At 32.1% G+C, this 27,864-nt stretch overlaps 1 protein-coding gene across 1 annotated transcript in view; it reads right to left on the minus strand.

The window, feature by feature from the left end:
* Nucleotides 1-27,864, minus strand: part of DNAH7_2 (Dynein heavy chain 7, axonemal) — a gene marked incomplete at its 3' end in the record, with an annotated part of 85,692 nt that overhangs the window by 11,506 nt on the left and 46,322 nt on the right. The window contains exons 24-34 of the mRNA XM_051218417.1: nucleotides 25,474-25,671; nucleotides 22,799-23,052; nucleotides 21,958-22,155; nucleotides 19,714-20,074; nucleotides 17,485-17,796; nucleotides 14,914-15,327; nucleotides 11,394-11,623; nucleotides 8,005-8,335; nucleotides 5,018-5,895; nucleotides 2,453-2,759; nucleotides 124-1,126 (exon numbers count right to left, since the gene is read on the minus strand). Of these exons, the coding sequence (XP_051073530.1) occupies nucleotides 124-1,126; nucleotides 2,453-2,759; nucleotides 5,018-5,895; nucleotides 8,005-8,335; nucleotides 11,394-11,623; nucleotides 14,914-15,327; nucleotides 17,485-17,796; nucleotides 19,714-20,074; nucleotides 21,958-22,155; nucleotides 22,799-23,052; nucleotides 25,474-25,671 (4,486 nt within the window). The remainder of the gene's footprint in view (nucleotides 1-123; nucleotides 1,127-2,452; nucleotides 2,760-5,017; nucleotides 5,896-8,004; nucleotides 8,336-11,393; nucleotides 11,624-14,913; nucleotides 15,328-17,484; nucleotides 17,797-19,713; nucleotides 20,075-21,957; nucleotides 22,156-22,798; nucleotides 23,053-25,473; nucleotides 25,672-27,864) is intronic.

Below are 27,864 nucleotides of genomic sequence, written 5' to 3' on the forward strand. Positions count from 1 at the left end.
ATTCGAATTTTGTACCACCAAATCCCATATCTTCAGCAAATTTTAATAATGCTACCATAGGATCAGCACCAGGTGATAAAACAAATAATAAAGGTACTGTACATGAAGAATCAGAAAATGCACCTGGTAAATCAAATGGTGGCGGTTCAATGTATTTCTTGCCTAAATTTGTTAAAACAAAATTCTGTACAGCTGGTACAATTTTGTCTGGTCTTAAAACACGTAGTATACAAAGAAATTGCAATTGTGTTTTAATGTGTGTTAAATTATCTGGTAATTTTTCATTATGTGGTTCAACACTATCATATATACGTTTCCATGCATTAAGATTACATTCAAAATGTTCACGTATACCAGTAAAAACATTGATTTGATCTAGCCGACATAATTCATCCCATGATTTAGTTTGTAACCAATTGGATGGATTTACATGTGGATTATCTAAACCGACACCACCGGTTAATAAAAATCTCCATTCTTGTTCATTTAACAATCCCTCATGACGAAGCATATTGATAGAAAGTAAGAATGAAAATAGTAGCTTGTCTTTTTCAAATAATGATCGACATACATTACAATATAATGAATATGTTAAATAATTTCGTAGATTAGTTAAACGTTGTTCCAGATCATCAGATTTCTCAGAATTATCAATACCCATTATAAATAGATTAATAAACCATGTTAATGAATATTGATACATTGGATCAATATTAGCTAAATCAGATATTGAAAAGAATAAAATAGCTGTATGTACAGCAATTGGTACATAACCTAAACGTGCCATATCAATTTTTTGTTCAGTTTCTTCAAAATATGCTTGTTTCTCTGCTATTTCATTAGATAATTCTTTAGATGAATTCAATACTTTAATAGCACTTTCATCTTCTAAAATATTGCCTTCAGATGATGATAATACACCAAGAATTTGATCTTCTAATTCTTTCAATTTCTTTTTATTTGCAGCACCTTGTAATATTAATTTATTTTTTTCTTCTTCTAATTCTGGTCTTTCACGTGCAACTACAATACCCAATAATTGATCTTGTAAACCTTCTTCAGTAATCATAAAATTCACTAAAGTTACTTTAACTGAAGTTTCTGGTAAATAATGAGGATTTCTAAACTGAAACACATCGAGTGAGAGAGAAATAGAATTTAGGAAAAAATAATTCAATACTATGAAGAATTTTGAAATACAGTAGGTTAAAATAGTCAACTGTAAGTCAGTCGTAAGTCAATATAGGGTTTAATTGCTTTTAAGTAGTATAGAAAACATCAGTAAAAGATCAGATTCTTACTGATATTGTGTTCAATAAATAATGATATTCACTCATCAATACTTTAAGGCTTTTATATAATTTCAATGGTTAAGATCATGAGTCAGCTGAAGCTAGACCACCATGAAAAACCTGGAATCACTGGACGGCCGTTTCGTCCTATCGTGGGACTCCTCAGCAGTGCTCATGCACGAGCTCACTCCCTGCAAGATTCGAACCCAGGACCTACTGGTTTCGCGCGCGAGCACTTAACCACTAGACCACTGAGCCGACATCCAACGATGTTAATGTCTAACTTCAACTAATTCACGAAACTGAGTGACACATTCATTATTGTCTTCAGTGAGTTACTATCTCACAACAGACCTGGTTGAACTCCACTGGTCACTACTTTTTATATCTCTTAGGGATTTTTAAGGATTATTGTGAATAACTTTACAGTTCCATATAATTTACATCTCTCTATATTAAATATTCTAAAGTGCTACGTGAAAGGTCTTGGGCATATGTATCCAAAGGGATAGTATAACTTTGTTGGAATAAAATACTTCATAATGTACAAATAACATATGTTTCGTCCATGGAAAATTAGATTTTGATTTATATTTTGGATAATGGTTGGCGTTGAAATTTAGGATTTATCCCCTCATTATTTTGGATTGTTGAAAGTCATGTACTCACATCCTAATGAATCTTCAACCCAGGACCATCGCTTCAAATACCACTGTGTTATTCACAGCACAATTCTGAATATAATCAGAAAGATATAAATAGTTCTGCTATAAGCGTATATCATACTCAATGAACAAGTTGTGGTCGTTATAACTACAACAGTCTAGTGAATACTGCTTTTATATATGAATCAATATATATTGAATTTAAGTTTCAACATCAGTACTAGGATGTACGTATATCAGAAAACGAGTCAAAAATGGAACACAAAGCATGTAACTAATTAAAGTGGTATGCGCTATTCCGAATATAGTCAAATTATAAGTTTAGGTGACGAGACGATTGTTTAGGGGACACATATACGAAAAGCGAAACTAATCATTTGAATTGTCAATCGTTAACAATATAAAAAGCAGTCAAGGCGGATATTTACTACAAAAAATTCAGTGTTCAACTCTTTAATATTAAAAAAGTATTTCACATTTAAACTAAATTCTCACTTTAGTTGTCATATAAAAACGAAATTCCGGTGAATATTCAACAACGGAATCACCAATTTTAATACATAATGCACCGCCTTGTTTAAATGTTTGTTTTAATAATAATGATTCTAACATTGGATCTAATTCTTCACCAATATTTTCTAATAATACTGGTGTACCAAATTGTATACAATTTTCTAATGTACGAACAAAATCACTATCAGTTAATTTGATAATTTGTAAATTATTCTTTTTCTCCATATTTTTTATCCATTTATTAGCTTGACTAGTCGGATCAATCATTAGTGGCCAACGTCTTGCATTACTAATAAGTAATATGATGTAAACAATAAGAAACAATAATTACAACTAAATAACATAATGATTAAATAAAACAAGAGAATGATAGAGACTATTCCAGTTGAAGTTAGCTTTCACCACGTACTCACTCACATCATTCTAAAAGCTAGAACACAGCCATTCTTTTCTGATATGGGATGGAATATGACAGACTCAATGTTCAAAATTTATTCTGTTCACTACGAAACCAGTCGGTCTTTCGTTTTGTCCGTAGTAAGATTATATTCGTATATGACTGATCGGTGGTGTATAATTAAGAAGAGAGGGTTTTATAGTGTTTAGAGGTATATATATATGGCAACCAGAAGTAACCTAAAGGTCAAGTGCACTTCATTGGGGTCAATGAGTCAATTTCCTAAGGACAGAGTGGTATATATATGAATGAGTATTTGTGCATTTTGTTCGGTAGTCTATTACACTTCTCGCTCAGTTAGGGAGTCTGAACATATCATACCATATATCAGTATCATATTTTCGGACACCGTCAATCAGAACAATATTATATACAGTTAGCTAATTTCTGAAAGACAAACGTATGAATATAGTCACCAGTTTATTGTTGTGATTACAAATTTAGTTTACGCAAGCCTTTCTTTAAAATTTTTGGCTTTACTCCAATGTTATGATGTATTTATGAAATTAAAACTAAGTAAGCAATCGATTCTCAAAAGCCACCGTTTAAAATTCATTTAATTCTTACAATTTTCGTTGAATTTTAATTAACATTAACAATAAAAATACTATGATAATTTGATTTATAATACTGTGTGTTTGGATGAAATATTATATTTAACCCATATATATTATAGCAACTATCCTACAATCGATTTCGATTAGGGTTAATTTTGGTTAAGACCTTTTATTAACTTACTTAACAGAATTTGAATGGTAACAATTCGCTTTTTTTTGTACCGTTATGATCACTAGATCACATGACAGACTCTAGCCCAAATGTTGATTGCTTAAATATTACTCGATGATTCATCCACCTCCTCATGTATATATGTACTCGAATCACAATATTAGATTTTGTTTTGCCTTACTGCGCTCTTATGTAATTTGACTAGAAATTTGTCTATGCAATTGCTCGTATATACTTATTCGCCTCTCTGCTTCAAATTTGTTCGATGTACTTATAGATTTGTGACCTGCGCTATCCGCCAATAAGCTGTTGACACTTCTCGTTTCCTTCTGATTTCAAACACCGTTGAGATTGATATAATAACGTTTATCAATATGACGGATTAACGAAGCAAAGCCATTACAATTTAATTAGTTTAACAGGATTTAAAGGTACCAGAGAAACTGCAAATTTCCTCATCATTTTCTAAATGCATTTTCGATAATCAATATAAACTTAGTGTTTTTTTTCTCAAAACTTCATTTAGAAAAACGATTGAGTTCAGCTACTGTGATCACTTTTTAGACTTAGTTAGTCCTATTTGATTAGGTGAGAAATTGTACAAAGTAAATATTTTTATAACTCTCGTGTATTTATTAGGTAAAAGGGTAGATTTTTGTATTGAGTAAATAATCCACATATCTACCGGAGTAAGACATTATATAACGTGTTTAGCTTGTTTAATATGTGAAATGAAATCAGACTTTTAAAAGATATGCGTTAAACTATTCATGATCATAACGTGTAGTTTAACAATAAGACTTCAATAATCAAAGCTCGAATAAAAAGAACACAACTTCAATTAATGACAATTATAATAATTAACAATACATTTTAGTATTCGAATTAAGAGTAAAGATGGTGCAGAAGACTTGTAGCTCAGGTGGATGATTTTGGTGGAGTTTTGTTCTCTGAGCTGGATGGTTTGGTCGTGAAGCTTTCATTGTTCTTCTGAACGACATCATCAGCACAAACTTCAGGTAGAAGTGAAGTGTTTGAATTTCTCCATATGTGTTTCACAGCTTGTTCTGTGCACCTCGGTGTTGATTGGTTCTTATTGACCTTAAACTTGTCATTGTTTACTTCTAAGAACCAATCAACATCGAGGTTCTTCTGAACAAACTGTGAAACACATATGGAGAAAGTCGAACACTTCACTTCTATCTGAAGTTTGTGCTGATGATGTCGTTCAGAAGAACAATGAAAGCTTCACGACCAAACCATCCAGCTCAGAGAACAAAACTCCACCAGAATTGAGAATAAACTTAAGAAAAAAGAAGCATGAAAGAAAAGAAAAAAGAAGAAGAAACAATATAACTTACGCCATAATGATTCCATTTTCAATTGAAAAATCATCTGTTGGTAAACCAGCAATATTCCATGCTCTAATATCAACTGGATTACCTAATGTATGTACTAAACTAAATGATTCTGAACATGGAATTGAATATTTCATAATTTCATTTAACCAAATTTTCACTTGTATTTGACGAAATGTTGATGTAAATGCACCTAAATAAGCAACTAATCCACTGGAAACAAGTATATCACCAGTAAGATTTATATATTGTTTACCAAGTGATTTAGCTGCTTCTGTCCAACGTGATTTTTCACCACCTAAACCACCAATTAATTGTTCAGCACGTTCTAATTTTTTTGTACATAAATCAACTTTATTTTCTAAATCAATTTTTTTACGTTTATTCATTTCTAAATCATCTGTTAATAATTTTAAACGATCTTGTACTTCTTTAAGTGCTGCACGTTTTATATTTAATGCATTCATTGCTGTATTATATTCAGACATAGCTTTAGCTAATGCTTCTTTTTTAGGTGCTACAATTTTTGCCACTATATCATAACGTTCTATAGCTATAACCCATTTACATAAACCTTCACATGCTGTTGAAGCAACTGCAACACGTTCTGGTTTAAAATCAGGATTTGGTATATAACGTTCACGTATTGTTTTCATTATTGTTAATGGTATATTATCTTTATCGAAATTTTTTAAATTTTCTAAAAATTTCATATCACCAAGTAATTTTTTTGATGGACCCCAAAAATCTTCAATTTTTTTACCTGATCCACTAGGATCATTTATACGATCAGGTTTAATACCTTTTAAAACACAAACAGCTTCCATAACTAAACGCACACCAGCTGGTGGGGATTTCATTGTTTTAACAATAGTAATATCCTGTTAAATAAATTAAAATAGATTGAATAAATGTAATTAGAAACTTCAAATAATAACTTTATATAATAATAGTATGATAAATTTGTAAGTGAAAATTAGTATAACTCGTAGACTGCCGTAGATAGTCGTTATAATTCCATCAATTAGTTCTGATTGTTATGACTTTAAGTCCGGCTTTTTATCACGTGATTTATCCACCAATCAAAATACGAATTAAACAATCTTTGCACTGTGCCGAAACCAATGACGTTCGACCGGTATAGGCAGTCTAGCATACTTATTGGTCCTATGTCCACCTAGCCCGTCCACTTGAGTTCAGAACAATACCAGCTTCCACTATGCGACGCGAATCGAATCGAATCATTTATTTCAGACATATTGGGTTTATATATCAACCAAACAGACCGCAACGCACCATAAAATAGGAAATAACATTTATATACAATAAAGCCAAAAAGTGGCTGTGAACGTGGGAGGCAGTAGTCAATAAACTGAACATAGCTTAAGAACAGTGAATCGTACAATAATAATATGTAGGTCAAAATAAAGCGTTTAATAGGAGGAATATAAATATACATAATAAAATTATTGAATAATTATACTATAAGAATGTATAGATAATATTAGTCAATTAATATGTCTCAGAAGTTACTCGTGATTTAATCTTCGCTCGGATATAACACTGATCATGTTACAATAAGAACTATTAGTTTTCTATTGATATGAATTTGAGTGTATAAGTGGGATTTGCTTATGAATACCAATGAGTACATTGTGAACTGAATGTCACACGTACCTAAAAGCATACTGTATATAACAGTGGGTCATTTTACTATCTTCATCTAATGAAGTTCACATTTATTAAAAAGTAATGGATAAATCCACAACAAACATAAAAGTTTCAATAGTTAAAATCATGAATCCATTGAAACTCAACCACCATAGAAAACCTGGAAGCACTAGCCGGCCGTTTCGTCCTATTATGGGACTCCTAAGAAGTGAGCATCCACAACTCCGCCTCGCAGGATATGAACCCAAGACCTATCGGTGTCATGATCTCAGCTATTGAAATTACTACAATCTCCACAAAACCCCTTCTGATACTAAACATCAAAGTACTAATTTTGAATAAAATAACACACTTTCATGATAGATTAATCCGCTGATTTCTCATCATTTAGATTTTATTTCAGTAATTATACAAATTATGTACACTTTATCATTGGTTGAGGTTAACAAATAGCTAAACTAATTATAATCATACATCTTACAAATTAAGTAGTCTAGGAACCTTATCGTTTTGGATTTGATGTATATTTCTAAAAAGAAACTTGAAGTAATTTGTGTTCATCTTTAAATATCAACGTAATAAAGTAATTAAGTAATATATTTAAAAGAATAAAAGAAATTAGTTTAAACTGAAGGAAATTCTGTTGGAATATTTTTGGTCTCTAAGTTGAATAGTTCGGTTATCAAGCTTTCATCATTATTTTAGGTAAAATAATCGCCAAGTGCATCAAAGAGAAGTAAACTGTACTTATTTCTCTATTATTCATTAACAGCTTGTTGTGTTGAAATAAAGTTTGGTGGGCTCTTATCCACAACTCTACGGTGATCGTTTGTATATTTGTTTCGATTTTCTTCTCATGATCTGAACTGTGAGTTTCCAATTGTTAATCCTTTATCTAACCGGTTGATAGATTTAGTTGATTTTGCTGTGTTTAGTGGTTGATGCTTGATTTGGTTTACAGGTTTATAACCGTCCTCCGTTTTTCTTTGTGTTTCATCTATCCAATATTTAGAGGTTTTCACAATCGAACTCATGTTCACGGTTATTCACGTGCATTAATAAGAAAACGAGGTTATGTATTGTAATTTAACAGCTGACTGGTGTTCATGCAGTCGTAGACAAAGATGACGGCTACTTTGGAGATTTTTTAAAATGTTCTTCATGAGTGTACAATTCTTATTCATGATTTCAAATTGAGGCGAAAAAATCATCTAATGATTCAGTACTTTTTTTGCTAATTTATTGGCTGATACCAGCTCCATGATGAAAAACAATAAAGTTCATCATTTAGTAAATATTTTTGATATTATTTAACTTACAGCCGGTGTCAGTGTTTCCAGAGCTTTTAATGCCGATTCTAATATCGGTATTGCTTCAGCTAAATCATTATCACATTCTTCTTTCATTGTTTCAGCAGCTTTTGCTTGTTCACCAGCAACCGCTTCATCAACACGTACGAGTTTTTCCTGTTTAGCTGCTTCAGCACTTTGCTGTTCCACAACAATCATAACTTCATCAACTTCTTTACTAGCTTGTACAAGTTTTGGTTGAAGTGATTGTAATTCCACTGACATTAAACTAATCTCATTAGCTGCACTACTTAATTTTTCCAAACCAACTTCATAACGACTTTTTTGAGTTAATACTTCCCTTGACGAAAGAAATAACAAAATGAAGTAGTAAATGTTTGAAATAATCCAAAGATATACATGTTAGAAAAATAAATATTCTGTAGAGATGTATGACATTTATATGAATAATCAATGATCACCTGATAGGTGTCTAGTTCGTAACCCATTACACCTATTTGGTTTTACTAGACTATGAGAATTAAACGTCACGCAATAGGTGTAACCTAGCTATTGAATCCGGAGTATTATAACATTATTCAATATTAATATTTGTTTTAGACTGTTTTCTATAATAATATCAATCTTAATAAATGGTTAACATTAGAAATGAGATTTCTAATTTGGTAGTGCACTAATTTTGACATTATTTACATAAGCAAATATTCTTTTTATTAAGTCATTACTGAAAGTAATTATCAGTATGGGGTTGTGGAGATTATGGAGTTTTTGATTGAGATCATAGATCGTTCAATGTTAGACCACCATTGAAAACTTGGAAGCACTGGATGGCCTTTTCGTCTAAGTGTGGGACTCCACAGCAGAGCTTATCCACGATCCTGTACGTGGTATTGGGACATGCGGTCTCGCGCGCGAATACTACTAGGACGAAAAGGCCATCCAGTGCTTTCAGGTTCTCAATGGTGGTCTAACATTGAATGATTTATGATCTCAATCAAAAACTCCATAATCTCCACAACCCCATACTGATAATTACTATCAGTAATAACTTAATAAAAAGAATATTTGCTTATGTAAGAAGTAGTCATCAGAATGAACAAAGTATGGGATCAATTTCGACATCTTAATTTCTACCGTTCTAAAAGCCAACATATATATTGTTTATTGAATTCTACAGAAATTTTAACGTGAACTTTGAACTATCATCATAATGCAATTCTTGGTACCATACTTACATTAATTTATTTAAATCTGTATGTACCAACTAATTTTGAAGTTGATAAAACATACTTTTTGACTTCATATTCATTTCAATCAAACGTTCGGATAAGTTTAAAACTATTATCTCTGGTAAAGTTATTGCATTACATTTAGTGATTAAGTGGTCATGATTTTGTATTAATTGTTGCAAAATAAACTTGATTTATTTAGATGAATTGGAAGATGATTGAAATTCGTGATCACAGTAGACAAATTAACCTTTAAATCTATTCTAATCTAAATGTTTCAGTCAACAAAAAGCGAAAAAAACTTGAATGAAGATAAGCTTTCCCGTTTCAAAGTAGGTCAATCATATTCAAGCTAAAAATTGACTTATATGTATATTAGTTCAAATTACCACATCATATCAGCACAGCGAGATACCAGAGTAGTAGAAGTAGTGAAAGTATCAGTAATGTTAGAAAACATTAGGGATAGACAATATAATTCAAAAGGAAAATATGAATTCGTGGAATTTAAACGTATAAGATAAATTTGAAATTAAAGATTCAAGAGAAGACAAAGAGTGGATACATCTGCTTCTTTTAACTAGCAAATATGGAGCGTGTTGTCCAAAGTCTTTAGGCATTGGCTAAGACTTTAGATAGATAATCTTCACTTACAAATATGATTTAGTCCAACAGTCAATATATTCATGGACCTATGACACATCTTGATTTGACCACCCTTACACAAAATGTGATTCATAGAAAAAATTAACGTAAGTAAAATAATAAACGGTCAATTTTTAAATGTGACATTATCTATCAACTAGAGTAGTTTACAAAGATAATTCATGTATTCAAGAGTGCTATTATCAATCAAACTACCCTGTTACATCAAATCAATTAATTTCATCAAATATAATACTTATACTTTATGCAGAACAAGAAAAAAAAGAAAAAACAATGAAATATCTAAATGCTTTTAGTAAATAAATATCATACAGAATTTCTATGATGGATTAAACTGCAAAGTCGTGCATGGAGGACAGTTGACAAACTGGTTCGAGGTAAAGACCGCTGTCAGGCAAGGTTGCTTACTCTCACCCTTTCTCTTTCTCTTGGTGATCGACTGGATTATGAAGACATCAACATTCGGGTGCAAGCATAGGATACAGTGGACAGCTAGAATGCAGCTAGATGACCTAGACTTCACAGATGATCTGGCCCACCTATCGCAAACGAAACAACAAATGTAGGAGAAGACGACCAGTGTAGCAGCAGCCTCAGCAACAGTAGGTCTCAATATACACAAAGGGAAAAGCAAGATTCTCCAATACAACACAGCATGCACCAATCCAGTCACAATTAACGGAGAAGATTTGAAAGATATAAAAACCTTTACATATTTGGGCAGCATCATTGATGAACACGGTGGGTCTAATGCAGATGTGAAGGCGCGGATCGGCAAGACAAGAGCAGCAACTGAAGAACATCGGGAACTCAAAACAACTGTCAACCAACATCAAGGTCAGTATTTTCAATACAAACGTCAAGACAGCTCTACTGTATGGGGCAGAAACCTGGAGAACTAAGAGAGCCATCATCCAGAAGATACAGGTGTTTATTAACAGTTGTCTACAAAAAATACTTCGTATCCGTCGACGGGACACTATTATCAAGATATTACTGTGGGAGAGAACAAACCAGATCCGAGTGGAGGAAGAAGTCAGGAAGAAGTGCTGGAAGTGGATAGGACACACATTGAGGAAAGCACCCAACTGTGTCACAAGGCAAGCCCTCACATGAAATCCTCAAGGCCAAAGGAAAAGAGGAAGACCAAAGAACACGCTACACCGGGAAATGGAGATAGACATGAGGAAAATGAACAAGAATTGGATGGAACTAGAAAAGAAGGCCCAGGACAGAGTGGGTTGGAGAATGCTGGTCGGCGTCCTATGCTCCATTATGAGTAACAGGTGTAAGTAAGTAAGTAAATAAAGTTGATTATTAGAAGGTATACACTCAACAATTTGAATGCACTTATAAATGAATAAAGCAAGTAAATTACGATGAATTTGAACACTATAAACTGAACCTGTAAATTGATAACTTGAACTACAAACTTCAAGTTACATAATTTTACATTTCAACAAGAAAAAAACAAAAAAACAACAACAAAACTATATAACTTACGTTCGTTTTTTTGATAATAATGTTATAAATGTTGTAATTAATTCAAGATATGATGTAGGTGTTACATAATTGTGTCGATCTAATTCTAATAGAAATCGAGTTGATAGATTACATGTACTAGTATGAAAATATTTACATAAATCAATACATCCATTACGAATTTCATCTGTCATATCAACATCTTTTAATGAACGTGTAGCAACAGCTGTTAAAGCATCTTCTGGCCATGCCTTTTAAGTTATTGTAAAGAAACAAATTCATAATAATAATGAATAAGGTTTAAAGAAAAATATTAATTTATGATTTGTTTATGTAATTAATGATCAACATTAAGTACGGGTTTGTTATTTCTACATTAAAATTGATTCCTAACATGGAAGTAAAATGGTTTCATGCATACATCTTAATGGAACAAAGAAGTTATTGGAATTGGAGTATTACTTGAAGTTTATGATATCTGATATGCTTTAAATAAAATAATAAATAGGCAATGGATAATCTATTGAATAACTAATTCGTCATTTGAGGTGATGGGTACTAAGTAGAATTTCACTGAAACGAGAAACATTAAGATGAAATTACATCTATTGCAATTGTTTCACAAAGGATGAAAAATGTACCTAGGATTCTACCTCTTGTTAATATGTGAAGTTGAACCGACTCATAAGCGCATCTAATATAGACGCATTCAGTGAAAGAGCGTGTATACCTGAAAGGAAACTAACCAATTCAGTTCAGAGTATTAACGATAGGAAAGTGTTGACTCTTTCAAATAATCATTATCTATTTAGAGTAGATGGATCATGGTTAGTAATAGAACTCAGGACGTACGTTTCCGCCTACTTGGGATACATTAGTTGAATGAAGTCGCAGAACAGTGTTGATATTCATATCCAGACTCGAATCCAGTACCTTCCTCTTCAAACGACACTGCCTTATCCACTAATCTCGGTGGGTTTGATGTTTATATCATGGTTAGTTTTCGTTCTTACTGTTAACCACAAATCATCTATTCTAAATATTTTGTGACATAATGGGTATATTGAGGGAATCTACACAGGATCCACAAAAAACAATAAAGATTACTCAAACCTTAACTAACAATGATATAATGATTAACTTAGTTTGGAAAATAATGACCATTCTCTAATACAAGTTGAATAAACAATCATCTAACAACTTTATCTCAGTATACAAATCTATTTATATTAATATCAATTTCCATCCAAATATTTCTAGTAAATCTAAATTTCGGCTTAGAATACTTGGTAAATTGCTGAATAAAAGTATGGTAGGATTAAGTTGAAATAAAACTTAAATACAGTCATTTCAATACTTTAATTATCTTTGTAACATCGTTTGGCTACATAAATAGTTTTGATTAACTCTTTAGTTAAACAGCCGTTGAAAACATGGGAGCACAGAACATCTGTTTCGTTTTATTATGGAACCCCTCAAAAGCATGTATCTACAACCGGGTAACGAAACCAGGACCTTAAAGCCCAACAAAGATAGCTTAACCTTCAAACTACCGAGTTGACAATCAATGTTTTGTATATCTAACTTCAGATGGCTCATTGTATCGTGTGGCCAATTGATTCATGCTTGACATGATTGACCCGTGGTCATAGCTTACCATTATTACTCTGAGAGTTATCCCTAGAAGTTAGTCACTAGAGGGGAATTAATTATTTTTCACCACTGATTCTGACTAAAACAAACCAAAACATATTTATTAACAAAAAAACATATCATGACTGATTACCGAATATGGTACAAAAATCAAACTGCTAAACGAAACTAAAATTATTCTCAACTGTCTGGATCAACGATTAAGAAACGACTATTTGGTCTTTTGTGATCTTTGACATAATTTCTCCATCATGAGATTTATTTTTGAATGGAACTAGTTATATAATTATTCAAAATCGATAAAACAATTTTGCATACATTTTCAACTAGATGAAGAGATTATGTGTCCCAGAATCTTGACTGAAAGTAGCCAAGGGAACTGATCCAACTGAAATGGATGGTGACTGAAACATATCATCAGTTAACTGGAATCAGAAAATGTTAAATTACTAGTTTTTCTTAGTCAGTTGTTTACCGTTAACATACGTTCAACAATAAGTTTTAAACCAGTTGAATATCATCCGAGAATAGATCGATGAAATTTATTCCTTAAGAGTCCGAAATTAGGACAAAATATCTTTAATATTTTCTCATTTTCAATAGTCATATAAATATTGTCGATTATTAATAAAACTTTCTGTAGAATAGATGGATTGTGGTTTGTAGTGACATCCAGGACGCAAGTCTCAAATTGTTTGGAACTCGTCACTTGTAAAGTAGTTTCCCTTTACTAAACTAACTGAAATAAGATTAGGGTTAATTGTTCTAACATGTTCTAATAGTAATATTCATTTTACGAACTATTTGATTCTAATTAAAAACCTTTACAATGATCAACGTAATGAGTGATTGTTTTTTTGTACATAGTCTTATATAGTAGTTACATAAACTCAAATGAAATAACAAGTAAGTCAATCACACAATTTAACTGATGAATAGAGGTTGAATTGAGTATTATTTCTCTCGTAGCTTTCATTATCATTCTATTCATGTCGCGTAGATTAATGGTTTAATTTAATTTTTTCCTAATCAGTCAGTACCTAATTATTGTATAGTACAATTCGCATAAAACTTTCACTCATCATTAAGTACCAAAAAGAATAATTAGTAGTTTGAATGACAGTGATAATTGTGATCAATTCACTGATGTTATCTTTCTAAATATTCATTCAGCCCAACAGTCTTTACATACACTTTACTGATGCTTAACAACGAATCTGAGACCTAGATCGAAAGGTTTCTGTCAACTAACTTTTATATCATGTATACAAACGATTGAACAGAAAAACTTTGTTCATCAATCAATAGGATTAATGAACTGTTTGTTACTTCACGATCTTTGTTTTTAACCTTATTCAATGATTTCTTATCTTAAAAGTGATATTATTAATTGGTAATGCATTTTGTATAGAAAATGACAACTGTAATTCTATAAAGAATTATATTTATTTATTTGGCTAGCAATAACTTCGTAATCGCATTAAAATCTATGCAATTAACTATTTATTGTAAGTTGATTGTTTGAGTTAATTATCAGTTTAACTATCATAAGGCAACCAGTATCATGAATATAGTAATTATAGTAATAATTACAGCAATCAGTCAGTCAGTCAGATACAACAAAGGACTAGGCACATATATGCATCGGTCCAAGTTGCCATACCTCATTAGCACAATAAGATGAACACCAAATTCATAGAAGTAGTTACTTCAATGGTGGTAATATATAAAAGAAAGATTGCATATAAGGATATAGTACAGGAAGAAAGAATTATTTCATAGAAAGAAAGATATGAAGTGATTTTAATCTCATAGTTTAAGGGAAGACATAGAGTGTATACACTTAATTATAGCAATAATAATAATAATAACTATAATTATAATTTACCTGAAACCAATCAATTGTACAACAATTAACTAATGAAGGAAATTTTCTTAAACGATTTCTAAATGAATCACCAATTGGACTTAATGCTAATACAATATGTAATTGTTCACGAACACGTTGTATAAAATAATTAAATAATGCTACTGGTGAACCATCTGTTTGTTTATTTCTATCTCTTGCTCTATCAATTTGACGTATTTTTTCACATAATTCCATTTTTTCATCAATTGCATAAAGATTAGGTACTTCACCAGCATTTAATAAATTATTTATATCTTCTAGAAAACTTTCTTGTTTAATTTGTGTATCAGTAAATAAGAAAATAGCATGATTATCAGTTTCACTTGATTTTCTTAATATATGCTTTAAATCTTCTTTCCATTCATTAACACCATAACTTTTAGAGATTTCAACCTGTAAAATAATTGGGGAAATAGATTGTAACTTTCGATAAGTACAAAAAAAACGATGAGACGATAATTAATGGACGACATTTGAGCGACGCTAAAGTGACCTGGATAGTGTCCATTCACAAACTAAGATTAAATGAGGGTTATAAATCAGTTTAAGGAATTAGAATTGTGATTTACAGTTGATAGTTAAGGTTAGGAATTAGATCTAGGGTTTTCATCACGAACGGACATCAGCTATAATATCAAACCTCTATTTAGAGAGATGGATGAGGGGATTTCGCACCATAATCCGAGACCTGCTTTCTTATATCCGATCGCTTCGTCCATAAACTATAGTCTCGCCAAAAAAACTGTTGGTTTAATAATTATAATTAATTTGCATTACAACATATTTCAGAAATAACTTATTAGATGTGTCCTGAAAAATTGATGTAACTTGATCAATTAATGTTGGGGGTGCTAGAGCTTTAGAATTCATTTGGTAAACATCTTATTTTTGTAATTTTATTATGAAAATTTGAACTTCTCGTTTTCGCGCTAAAGGTGCTCATTTTTTCCTTCAGATTGTATTTTGCACTTGGAAGGAGCCTAAATGTGATTAATTGGGTGCCTCTTTTCATATGCTGATTTGTGATGTTTTCCAAGGACATTATTATGCTGTTTATATACACTGGAGCTGTGAGCTTGTTGTTTTTAGTGCTTTTGGTTGCTTGCGAAATATATTTTCCTTCAACCGAACCTGGATTTCTCCCTCTAGTTAACGAGGATGAGACTTATTGAAATAGTTTAGCTGTCTTGTCGTTGTATCGCTGATCCTTCGTTCCGTTCTCTGATTTTTAAGTGATCTCATAATCTTTTCAAATATAGCAATTAGTTTCAATGATAAGGCAGTTATAAAAAATAATTATCAAAGTAGCTAAATAGTGAATAACTGATCATCATTGTACTTCACTTTAATATGCTTACTTCTTTTTGTAAGTGAACGTGAACTGGGTAGTTCCAACTCAAGGTGAGAAACTATTTCAAAATACTTTTATTAAATAGAAAAAGAGTAAGTGTGAGACACCTAACAAGATTATTTACTGAATAAAGTCTTTTTAATGACGAATAAATCTGTCAAAATAAACAAGTTAGATTTATCAGTTATTTCAGTATAGTTTTTTAACTTCTGTGAGCATCAATATAGAATACTTAAAAAAAAATTTAATTCTATCTTTGCGTGCCAGAGTAAGGTATGGAAAAATGAGTTAAATTTAAAACCAATGAGCTTGAAAGAAACACTGACATTCAAAGAATGGTGATCTACTGTAGAAGACTCTATCAGCAAGACAGTATCAGCTTGTATATCTAATTAAACATTAGTAAAGGAACTATTTCAAAAACTGGTTTAATTTTCATCTACACAAATAATCACTTAGTTGAATGTTTTTGCTTCATCGTTTGAACTGCATTTGGCAATTTCAACCAAACTAAGGAGTAAAGCATTGTGGTTTAATATGACCTATATTTTAACCTTAGATTTTGATCATAATCTGAACTTAAGTTTAGCTGAATGAATTTTAAATAAACTTGTACTATAACCTTCTCTTCCAAAACGACTCTTAATCTAGCCTACAGCCACTGGGAAAACAAAAGAAGCCAGGAGTTTTATTATTATTTCAACAATAATAAAGGACCAAACGAAACTTCATAACATTCGTTAACAGCCCGTCATAAGTCCATGTTCATAATGCTTTCCTATACAACTAGTAGCAATCAAAATAGCTCAATAATAGTATCAGCTAGACTGGTATGTAATACAACCTGAAGTTAGGAGAATATACATTATTTAAGAGATATTTACATCTTCACAAGAGTGATTAACATTAATCTTTCTACCTATAGAATTATAGTGAATATTAAGTACAGTCTATGAAATTGAACAGTAAGCGGCAGCATCCATATAAATGGTTAAATGATTACGAAACTGTCCCAATGGTATACACACTTTACGGCTTTTTGTACAAAATCCTAATATTTTATTACACAATGATGAGACGGTTATCCATCTCATTGATAATTAATTTAACATATAAATAGAATTGTTGCAAAGAAATTCTTTGTTAGTACAAATTTCTTGGAGTGCCCATATACACAGCTTAAGTGATATTCAACGTACTTGGAATAAGTCAAAATCCGATAGATGAGCAGCTAATCGAGTAAGTGATTGACGTCCTGATCCTCCGATACCAACAAGTAATGCATGCGATCTTGGTTGTTTTAATATACGTGCAATACGACATACATGTTCTATAGCAAAACGAAATAGAACTAAATTCATAGGTTTCTTGCTTAACTGATTATATTCTTCTAAGTAAGCTTCAGTTACTTTACGTAATTGTTCAACATCATTGACTTCAGCATAATTACGTTTTCCCTTAGAATCAGCAAAATCACAGAACATAAGCGATCGAAGATGATCTTCTGTAACCTAAATGAATTATATGAGAGAAAAAGAAACACTATTCAAAGCAGTCTGTCATTTAAAATAAAAGAAACATTAAAGATGAAGCATAAAGTACATCGTGAAAAGATTGATACTTTCAAAAACCTTCCTTGTTAGCAAGTGATCTATATAATAGGGTCATAAAAGAATTTTATAGTAAAACTGTTGAATAGAAGATATCCTAAGCTAAATATGACAGTGTTTAAATGGAATGTAACTGTTTTAAACCAACACGAAGCTTTTAAATGTTTAGTAAATTAAATTATGTAAAATATCTTCATTTGAATCCCTAGTTTCATGTCTCTAGAAAAGTAAATTATTAGTTTGTTGTTCGCGTACATCGTTAGATTATGGCTTGATACAACAGGCTAATAGGTGAATTTGAAAACACTAAAGTTCATCAAAGAATTTCGCGTTTCAAAGGTAAATTAGTTGACGAATCTGTGACTAAATGCAAGATCTGCCAATCTTTACACAGTGTTGAGCAAATTAACAGCAATGTGAAGAGTTGAGACATGATAGTTAGACAAAAAAAGTCATTGAATTTTGAGGTCAGTTATTTTCCTTAAATTAAGAAGTGATGGATTTCTGGTTCTTGCATCTTCTGGAGTATACACAGTGTTTTCATTGTGAAGAAATGTAAATTACTGTGGTTCAAGATAACCTGTTCTTCAACAGAGTATGAAAAAATTCCACTCTCAACTATTTTTTTTCAGTTTTCTCTAAAGTTTTATCCTCTTTGTTACTTCTGGAATGATGTGTTTATTTACTGGGTTTTAGTTTGAATCAGACTAATGATAAAGTGTTCATAATCAGTTATTTGTTATCTTGGCACTGAAAATCCTACACTTTCATCTGAACATATAAAATATGATACCAAATCTTTAGTTAAAAGAGAAGACTACTGATAATACTGTGGTATCAAGATTTAAATGAAATTTGAATCACAATATGACAAATTTCGCATTCACCAAACAAATTAGATAAATCAAATATTATTGACAAAGAGATTCTGTGGGGACTAACCTAATTTATCAGTGGTTTCTGGCACAGGTTAACCTCAATTGAGGTACAATTAAAAGCCAGGGATCGCTGAGCATCCGTTTTTTCTTCGCATAAAATCGCTCATCGGTGTGCATCAATGACTAGCTAGGGACCGAACCCAGTATCCTCAAGTCTTGAGGTATGCATTTAACTATTAGACCGACGGTACATATTTCATGATGTTGGAATGAAGATTATACATTGACACTGATGATAAATTTCACTCAAAACAAGTCTGAACTCTACTAGTAACGACTTAACACTCAAAATTCATTCTCGAAGTAAGTCACTGGTGAGCAAACGATTATAGAACTTTTAAAGAGGGCAAGAACAAAGGTTAGTGCAGAATAATATGAATTCATTTTATTTCGTTAGGTTCTCATCAGCTGCTTACAACCTAAAATATTTAAAATTGAAAGTTATTATAGATATTGACATACTTATACAACAGAGGGCGATGAAGGATGAATATATGTAACATAATGTAGTCAACATTTCGTTAGAGTCAGTGAGGTCATAAAATTTTGTTTCGAATATATAGAGTTTGGGAGGGAAAGTTCCAGAAAATTGAGATAGTGATTAGAAATCATGGAATTAAAAAAAATTCCATGAGATTATAGAACTGATGAAAATGTTACGTAATGGTTGATTTAAGTCCTAGACTCAACAATCGGAGTTTTTTGACGTATCCCATACGGCGACGAAACAGCTTTCCAGCACCCCTTAATTTTCAACGGGAACAACCAATAACAAATACTGCCTACAAGTTAAATCAAATATTTTCAAGACTTAAATAACAAAAATGTAAACAAATACACTAAATTTCTTCATTTATAACACATAATCAAGCATCTTTACCTCAGTTTCATTATCACCTGTTAAATGTTGAAATAATGTATTAAATTCTACATCCAAATGCGTTTTAACACATTGTCGTATAAAATTAAATAACCATTCACGATCAGCATCATCAACTAAACGATCATAATAAACACGAAATACTTCATGAACCCATAAACGTTTCATAGAGTCTAATGTTTCCGCAGATTCAGGAACCGATAGTAAAATACCTTGTATAACACGACTAAAATCACGTAAATTAAACAGATAATGAGATTTAGTGGGTGTTGGTAGCAGGTTTTGTAATGCACCTTTATATACTTCAAGTGTGGCGTTAACTATTTGTTCTGGCATTTTCTTATAATCCGGACTAAAACCTCTGTAATAAAAGATAAAGAGAAGTGTTGTCATAGTTCATCATCATTTGATCATATCAATAATAAATATTAACTCGATAAAGTTGATATTTATAAGCATTATAGAATCTGTTGAACACACTAATAGAACTGATTTATTGTGATACAGGAATATTAACTGTTCGATGAAAGACTATCAAATTTAAATTTCCGGTTAGTCTTTATAATGTTCTCTATGAATAATTGTATTTTATTGTTTGAAAACGGAAGTGAACTCTGTTTGTCAAGAAGCAAATTTAATTGTCTTTTATTAGTGAGAGTAAGTAACTAAGTGCATCATATTGGTAAACACTTCCTACTTGAAGTCTTATCTATTTTTTATAAGTTTTAACACCAACTGATTATTTCCTTCAGTTAGTTTCATAGTCTTCATAGATGTCCTACTAAAAGATAAAGAGTTATATGATATTGTAAAAAGATTTGGGAAGTAGAAAAAGAAAGAACGCTGTGATGAACTTCAAATATTCAAAAAGTCTCGCTCTTTGGTTAAAACAGAGATTTTTCAGATTCAATATTATGATGAATTCTACAAGTTTTGTACTTACTTCTTGAGGCCTACTGATTTCAAATAACACTATAAAAGGAGTATAAAATTAAAATACTCAACCGGTTGGTTTATCATTACAATATACCAAACGAAATATTCTAGGCCAATATTTTGTAAATTCTGTCTACTTAACTTCTTACATGATTTCAATTAATTCATTATAGACAGAATACACAGAGTAAGACTGTAAAACGTTTACATCGAAAAGTAGGTAAATCAATTTTATCGGCCGTCAAAGTCCGACTGATATGCACAACTATTTATTATTATTATTATTATTATTATTATTATTATTATTATTATTATTATTATTATTATTATTATTAACCAAGATGGGTAGTGACTAGCAGCGGAATTCAGGACGCGGTATTAGGTTCGAGTCACAGAGTTAACATCAAATCTAAGATGAAGGTACATCCAGCTGACGAGTTTCCGATAGGACGAAACGCGCGTCTTGGATTCCACTGCTAGCCACTATCCATCTTTGCTTATAATGCTTGTGAATTAGGCTATGTCGAGGCAATACGCACGGTATGCACATATGCCAGTAAGAGACTAATCAATGGCAGTCCTAAACATCAACGGGAAACTTCAAGTAAACAACATTACGTGAATTTATTATTATTATTATTATTATTATTATTATTATTAGCTGACTACATAAGAAAGTTTCGATTATTAGTAAATTTTTCCAGTGACTTTTTGAAAAAAAGTGATTATTTGACTTAACTTGTTTAATGCTGAATTGATGGAAAGATCCAGTTTAAAATATCTTAGATTGTTTGGAATGAAATTTGTAACAAAACAAACAGACCGAAGAGGGGTTCACAAGTTACACAGCATATTTTGTTTATATGATAAGTCAGATACAAGTGAACGCGATTCAAGGATCAATTAGATTATCCACCTAGACCATAATTCATCATTGACACATGAACTATTTCAGTCATTTCGATCATGTATTAAATACTTATTATCTATTAAGATTATTCATTCAGTAAATTTGAGCTTCATACTTTGTTTTCTTTCTTGTCTTATCTATTTAGGTTGGTATAAAAAAAACATTAAAGAGTGATATGCTAGTGATTGAGGTAGACTTTATAGATCACATCATCCTACCACATTTTAATTTCAATAATTTCAATTAAAATCTTATAAACAAAAATCAAAGCAAAATTATTTTCATCTTAGATGATACTTTGTTAGTGTAAACAATGAAAAATAGTTGGATTGGTGTCAATATAAAATGAATGAATATAAATAATCTTGTATTCTATGTATATTATCATTGAGGCTTACTTCACAGTGATATGCCAGTCCATAATTCTTGTAAATATTGTTTTCATTGTATGATCATCGAATTCATTAACAGTTACAATATTTAAATGACGTAAAAATCTTGGAGTAATGACATTTCGTCCACCTCCTGGTGGGCCCATAGAACCAATGAAAAGTAAGTCAATCAATCGGATTGCTTCATTCGTTTTTAAATCATACCTTAATATTAACAATTAAATAAAATAATTCGTTATAAATAGTCTATATATTTGCGAAGATAATTCAAATTTGTAGATGATTAGAGTTACCGGTTGATATCGGTTGTAAGATCATTGTGAATCAGAGAACCCTAAATAGCTATTAAGCCTCAGTTGGTAACTCCTCAGCAGTGTGCGCTTATGACCTGAGGCCTTTATAACTCTTTTTCTTATTATTTTGAGTCTGACATTCACGATCGATATTTCCAAGTTCAGTCTGTTTGTGACATAAAGAGACAATCATCCAATGTAATTAGTGATTTCAGTCTTTCTACTGACTTAGCTAAACGCTCATTGTCGTCATTTATTAGTTGAACTTTCAGAACCTATCACAAGATTAGTTTAAAGTCAGCACATCATCATGGTTTTATTTGTTGGTTTATTTTGAAGACAGACTTTCTCAAGGAATGACGTCAGCTGGAAAAGCAGTGAAAACTAGAGACAGCTGTTCTGAAATTTTAGTGCTCAATAGTAAGAGTCCATTCCCATAGGTAAGTTCAACTGAACAGTACTATTAAGTAGACATTTTCGAACCCACAAATAACGTAATTACATTATAGTTACAATTAGAATGATATAAATTTAATGAATGATGAACTACATACCAATTCCAATGATCCAACCATTGACGTAATAATTCAATCGGAGGCTGTGCACCATATGTTTCTCTTACTGGCATATTCAAGTCATCAACAAATACAATAATTTTTTTACCCATTGGTGGTCCAAATACACCTTTACGTCGACGATCTAATTTCGATAAAATAATATTCTGTGTTTGATTTGCACTAGTTTGTGCTGAAAAGTTCAACGTGTGCGGCTTATAGATGTCTTTTTCCACCTTATTCATGAGAAAATCCTATGATTGGTGAAGATAAACAAAAAATTATTCTTTGTTAACAAATACCGAAATATGAAGTAATATTAGTCAAAAAAATTATTCAGATAAACAGAGAGATATTCGGTAGTTATTTCTGTGTAATCTATAATTTTATTACATTGAGTTGACTTACAATTGATTGATAACTGAGTAGTGACCAATGTTATGTATGTCAAGTGTTTTTCAATGGTGATCGAATTCTGCCAATCGAATTGCGCTGTGGCCACTAGTCTAAGTTACTTGACATCGTGTGCATTATGTTGAGATATAAAGTAGTGGTTAAAGATACTCAACAAGAAACCGTGGATTTAGGTTTCGAACTTTTTGGCACTTATAAGCAAAGTGTACCTGTAATACTGAAGAAACTGATGCTACCTGACGGATTTAATTCCATATCACTCAGACTCAATGTCATAGACGTTACTACTGAGCTATTTGAACTGTGAATAAATTTTCATGCGGATTCATTCCTCCAAGGAGCACCAGTTTCTTCAACGTTGCAAGTGTACCCTGCTGTTAAGACCAAAAGAGTAAGAAATCCGTATCCAGGGTCTCCTCCTGGGTAGCTCGAGACACTAACGTGCAATAAGAAAACTGTACCTTGGGCGAAAAGAAACCTTAGTACCGACCAAAATTTTTCCATGCAAAGAACAGGAAAATGGTGTAATTTTGTAGCAGAGGTTGAAAGTAAATATCTATGAAAAATATGATTTGCTGAGAAGGCTTTCTATCAACATGAGAGATTAAAACTTATGATTCTATATAGGCTTCATCGTAGTCGTATTCATCATTTCTCGACATGAAAACGAGAATAATTTAATTATGTAGTTGGTGTTGATGAAACGTTCTCTTGCACAGTCTAGAAGTTTACGGAAGGCGTAGATGATTAATTAACTCTATATTTAAAAATAATATTAGAAGAGGTCAAATGATAAACATTAAAACAGCTTGTAAAATTTTATGTAAAAATTAATGGCGAGACTATAATTTATGGACGAATAAATCAGATATAAGATAACGAGTCACTCATATGTTTGGCTAAATAGAGTTTTGGCATTCTAGCTTATGTCAGTCCGCGATGAAAACTCTAAATTTAATTTTTAACCTTGACCATCAACTGTAAATGAGAATTCTAACTGCTTTACAACCTTCATTTAGTCCTAATCAGTAGGTGTCCACTCTCAAGGTCACCTCAATGTCGCTCAAAGGTCGTCCATAAATTATAGTCTGACCAAATTCATAAACCCAATTCGTAAACTGTATTTTTATTTACTTTAGTTAAACTAAACTGATCTTCAGATAAATTAATTTATTTATAAAAAATAAAAAAAATAATATTATGTGATCAGAAATCGATTTTCTAAACAAGTTACTTTTTAGCACATTTGAAATGTCAATGAAATTGTGAGAACTTGTGGCCTTGTGCTCTGTCAATATACATAATGTAATGATACCGCCAATCAGAGAACAGTGAATTACTGACCGCACCAATGGAGCATAAAAACCGTACGAGCAATCTAGAGTCTCTATCGGTTCTTCTTCTTAACTAGCCCTACCTGTTGAGTCCAGAACACCAATCTCAGCCTCTGAGATATGAATCATGTATTTCGAACATACTGGGTTTATATACAAACTAAATAGACCACATCACACCAGAAAATCTAAAATAACATTTGTACAAGATTTAGCCAAAAGTGGCTGTGTATATGGGAGATAGTAATTAATAGTCTGGGCATAACTCAAGAACGGAAAATCGTATAATAATAGTCTATAAATCAAAATAAAGCTTATAATAAGAGGTACATGAATATGCACAGTTTAGTTGCTTAACAATTATACAATAAAAATATATGTATAGTGTTATCACATAAATAGATCCCAACAGTTACCACTTATTATTCTCGTCGGCATATAACAGAAATAGATATTGTAATTTGAAACTGTAGCTAAAATGAACGTATTCGTAGTTACTTTTATTAATCATGACAAGCGATAACATCTGAGATAATCCCTAGTGTTTTCAATGTCTAGTAAATGCATTGTGTCCAGAGCCTTTGTCAATTTATCTGTTTATTTAGTCCGTAAGTGATACATATGTTAGACTGTAATTTTAATAAGGAATTTCATTTCAATCCCTAACTCGTGTTTTTCATTAGGCATGTTAAACTTTGTTATATGAATATTTTTATAACAGACAATTGAGCATAACACAAGACGCGTGAAACAAAGTCATTAAAAAAAACTACATTCCAGTATGCAGTACTCATCCACTAAATAAACGGGTAAATGACCGAAGATTCTAGATACAACACATTTACTGAACATTAAAAATGTTGTAGATAACCTTAGAAATCCGGTGAAAATAATTTAGAAACAATTTGACAAATAAAAGTGACTTACCATTATATAACATGATTTCCCAGTACCAGTTGGACCGATAAATAATGATGGTTTACCATTTAAAATAAATAAATTTAGTAAATGATTACATCGAACAGTTTCTACTGTTGGAATGATTATTTCATTGAAACTGGCATCTTTAGGTATTGGTGGCGCTAAACGTACAGTCTCTGTCCACAACTCCCAGTTAATTGGGATCTTTATTCAGAAATAAGAATATTTAAAGTATAAGAACAGTTATCATTATCTTTTAGTTAATAAAATATGATTAAGTAAAAGCGATTTGGAGGTTTTCTTAAAATTTGGAATTAATTCTGATTGTGCACTAACACTAGAATTGTTGAAAATGAAAAAGTAATGTACTACTAGTTTGTTTAAGTTTTGTATTTTCTTGTACTGAAGACTAACAACTTCACCAGGAGTGAACACTGCTGGTGAATAAGAAACTTTGATAAATTAGCTCGACAGTCTTTGTTTATTTCAAATGATTTTATAACTAATGTCAAGGCACGATCAAAACTATTATCAAAATTTATTATTAAAATATTTTATTCGATTAAATAATTAGTTATTTGGAAAATAGTTTTATAACAGTTTCAATGTGCAAAGAAACTACTTGTTCTTAGAATTGAGTAGTGAATTAAAAAAAAGAAAATTCAATTGTAGTATAATCCCTTCAGGTGTTACATATAAATATTGGTTACGTGCTCTGTAACTCAAGGTATTAAATTCATGGGTAAATTAAAAGTTATATTTCTCAGTTCAGCGGCTATTTGGTTGCTTAGAATTTTTTCTCATAAGCTGAAATCAAAATCCCTCCCTATATATGAAGGGATCAATAAGCTGAAAAGTAGTCCGTTCTGTTCTATTTATGGGGATAAGAAAGGTGATTTTGAAAGCAGAGAATATTCGTAAATCAAATATTAATTTCTTCGAACGACTTCTCACGCTTATTAGAAATACCGAGTGAGTAAAGCTGGGGTTAACTCCGCCTGGAGTCCCTCCGGGGGCTACTGTCGGTTCCAAGCCCGGATAAAAGGAGGAGGGTTGGGCATGGGGTTAGCGACCCCATTCCGTAGAAAACTAACTCGCTAAAAAGACGCTAACCAGAAAAAATTATTCGACACTTAAACCTTACCCTGGCAGTCAGAAGGTCTTCATTTAGAAGAATATGACGCTTCATGGTGAAAGCCGAGCTCCTTCGGAAGCCACGAGGCCGATGCCCCTTCTGACAACCAAAGCAGTCATTTATTTAGGTACATTTAATGCTCGTACAATGTAGGAGACTGTGGGAGTCTTCCAAATTGATGCAGAAATGAGGAGATACAACCTAGAGGCGCTTAGGATCAGTGAAACACATTGGACGCAAGTTGGACGACAACGAATAGCTTCAGGGTAGCTTCTGCTATACTCCGGCCATGAAGAAGATGCCCCACATAAACAAGGAGTTGCATTGATGCTGTCCAAAGAAGCACAAAATGCACTTATAGGATGGGAATCTTATGGACCAAGGATCATCAAAGCATCATTCAAAACAAAGAAAGAGGGCATTTCAATGAACGTCATCCAATGCTATGCGCCTACCAACGACTACAATGAAGACGCTAAAGATCAATTCTACGATAGGCTGCAGTCAATCATCGAGAAGTGCCCAACAAAGGACCTGACCATTCTGATGAGAGGTTTGAATGCCAAGGTTGGAATGGACAACACCGGATATGAAGACATCATAGGACGACATGGACTTATAGAAAGGAACGAAAATGGTGAGAGATATGCAAACCTGTGTGTCTTCAATAGATTGGTCATAGGCGGCACCATATTCCCACATAAACGCATTTACAAAATCATATAGACTTCACCGGATCACACCACGCAAAACCAAATCGACCATATCTGCATCAACAAAAAGTTCAGGAGGACGACGGAGGACATGAGAACCACGAGAGGAGCTGATGTAGCATCAGATCATCACTCGCTGGTCGCCAAGATCAAACTAAAACTCAAGAAGCACTGGACAATTGGGCGGACGATACCATAAAAGTTAAACACGGCTTTTCTTCAGGATACTGACAAACTGAACAAATTCAAGATGGCCCTCAGCAGCAAGTTCCAGGCCTTTCATGACCTACACAATGGAGAAGGAACTACTATGGAGAGCAACTGGGAGGGTATAAAAGAGGCAATCACTTCAACATGTCATGAGGTTTTGGGTCACAAGAAGCACCACCACAAGGAATGGATCACTGTTATACACTGTATAAGATTCAAGAAAGGAGGAACAAGAAGCCAGCAATCAATACCAGCCGAACAAGAGCAGAAAAAGCCAAGGCACAAGCTGAATACACAGAAGTAAACAAACAAGTGAAGAAAAACATCAGAACTGAAAAA

Source organism: Schistosoma haematobium, chromosome 1 (genome assembly GCF_000699445.3).
Source record: "Schistosoma haematobium chromosome 1, whole genome shotgun sequence".
NCBI lineage: Eukaryota > Metazoa > Platyhelminthes > Trematoda > Strigeidida > Schistosomatidae > Schistosoma > Schistosoma haematobium.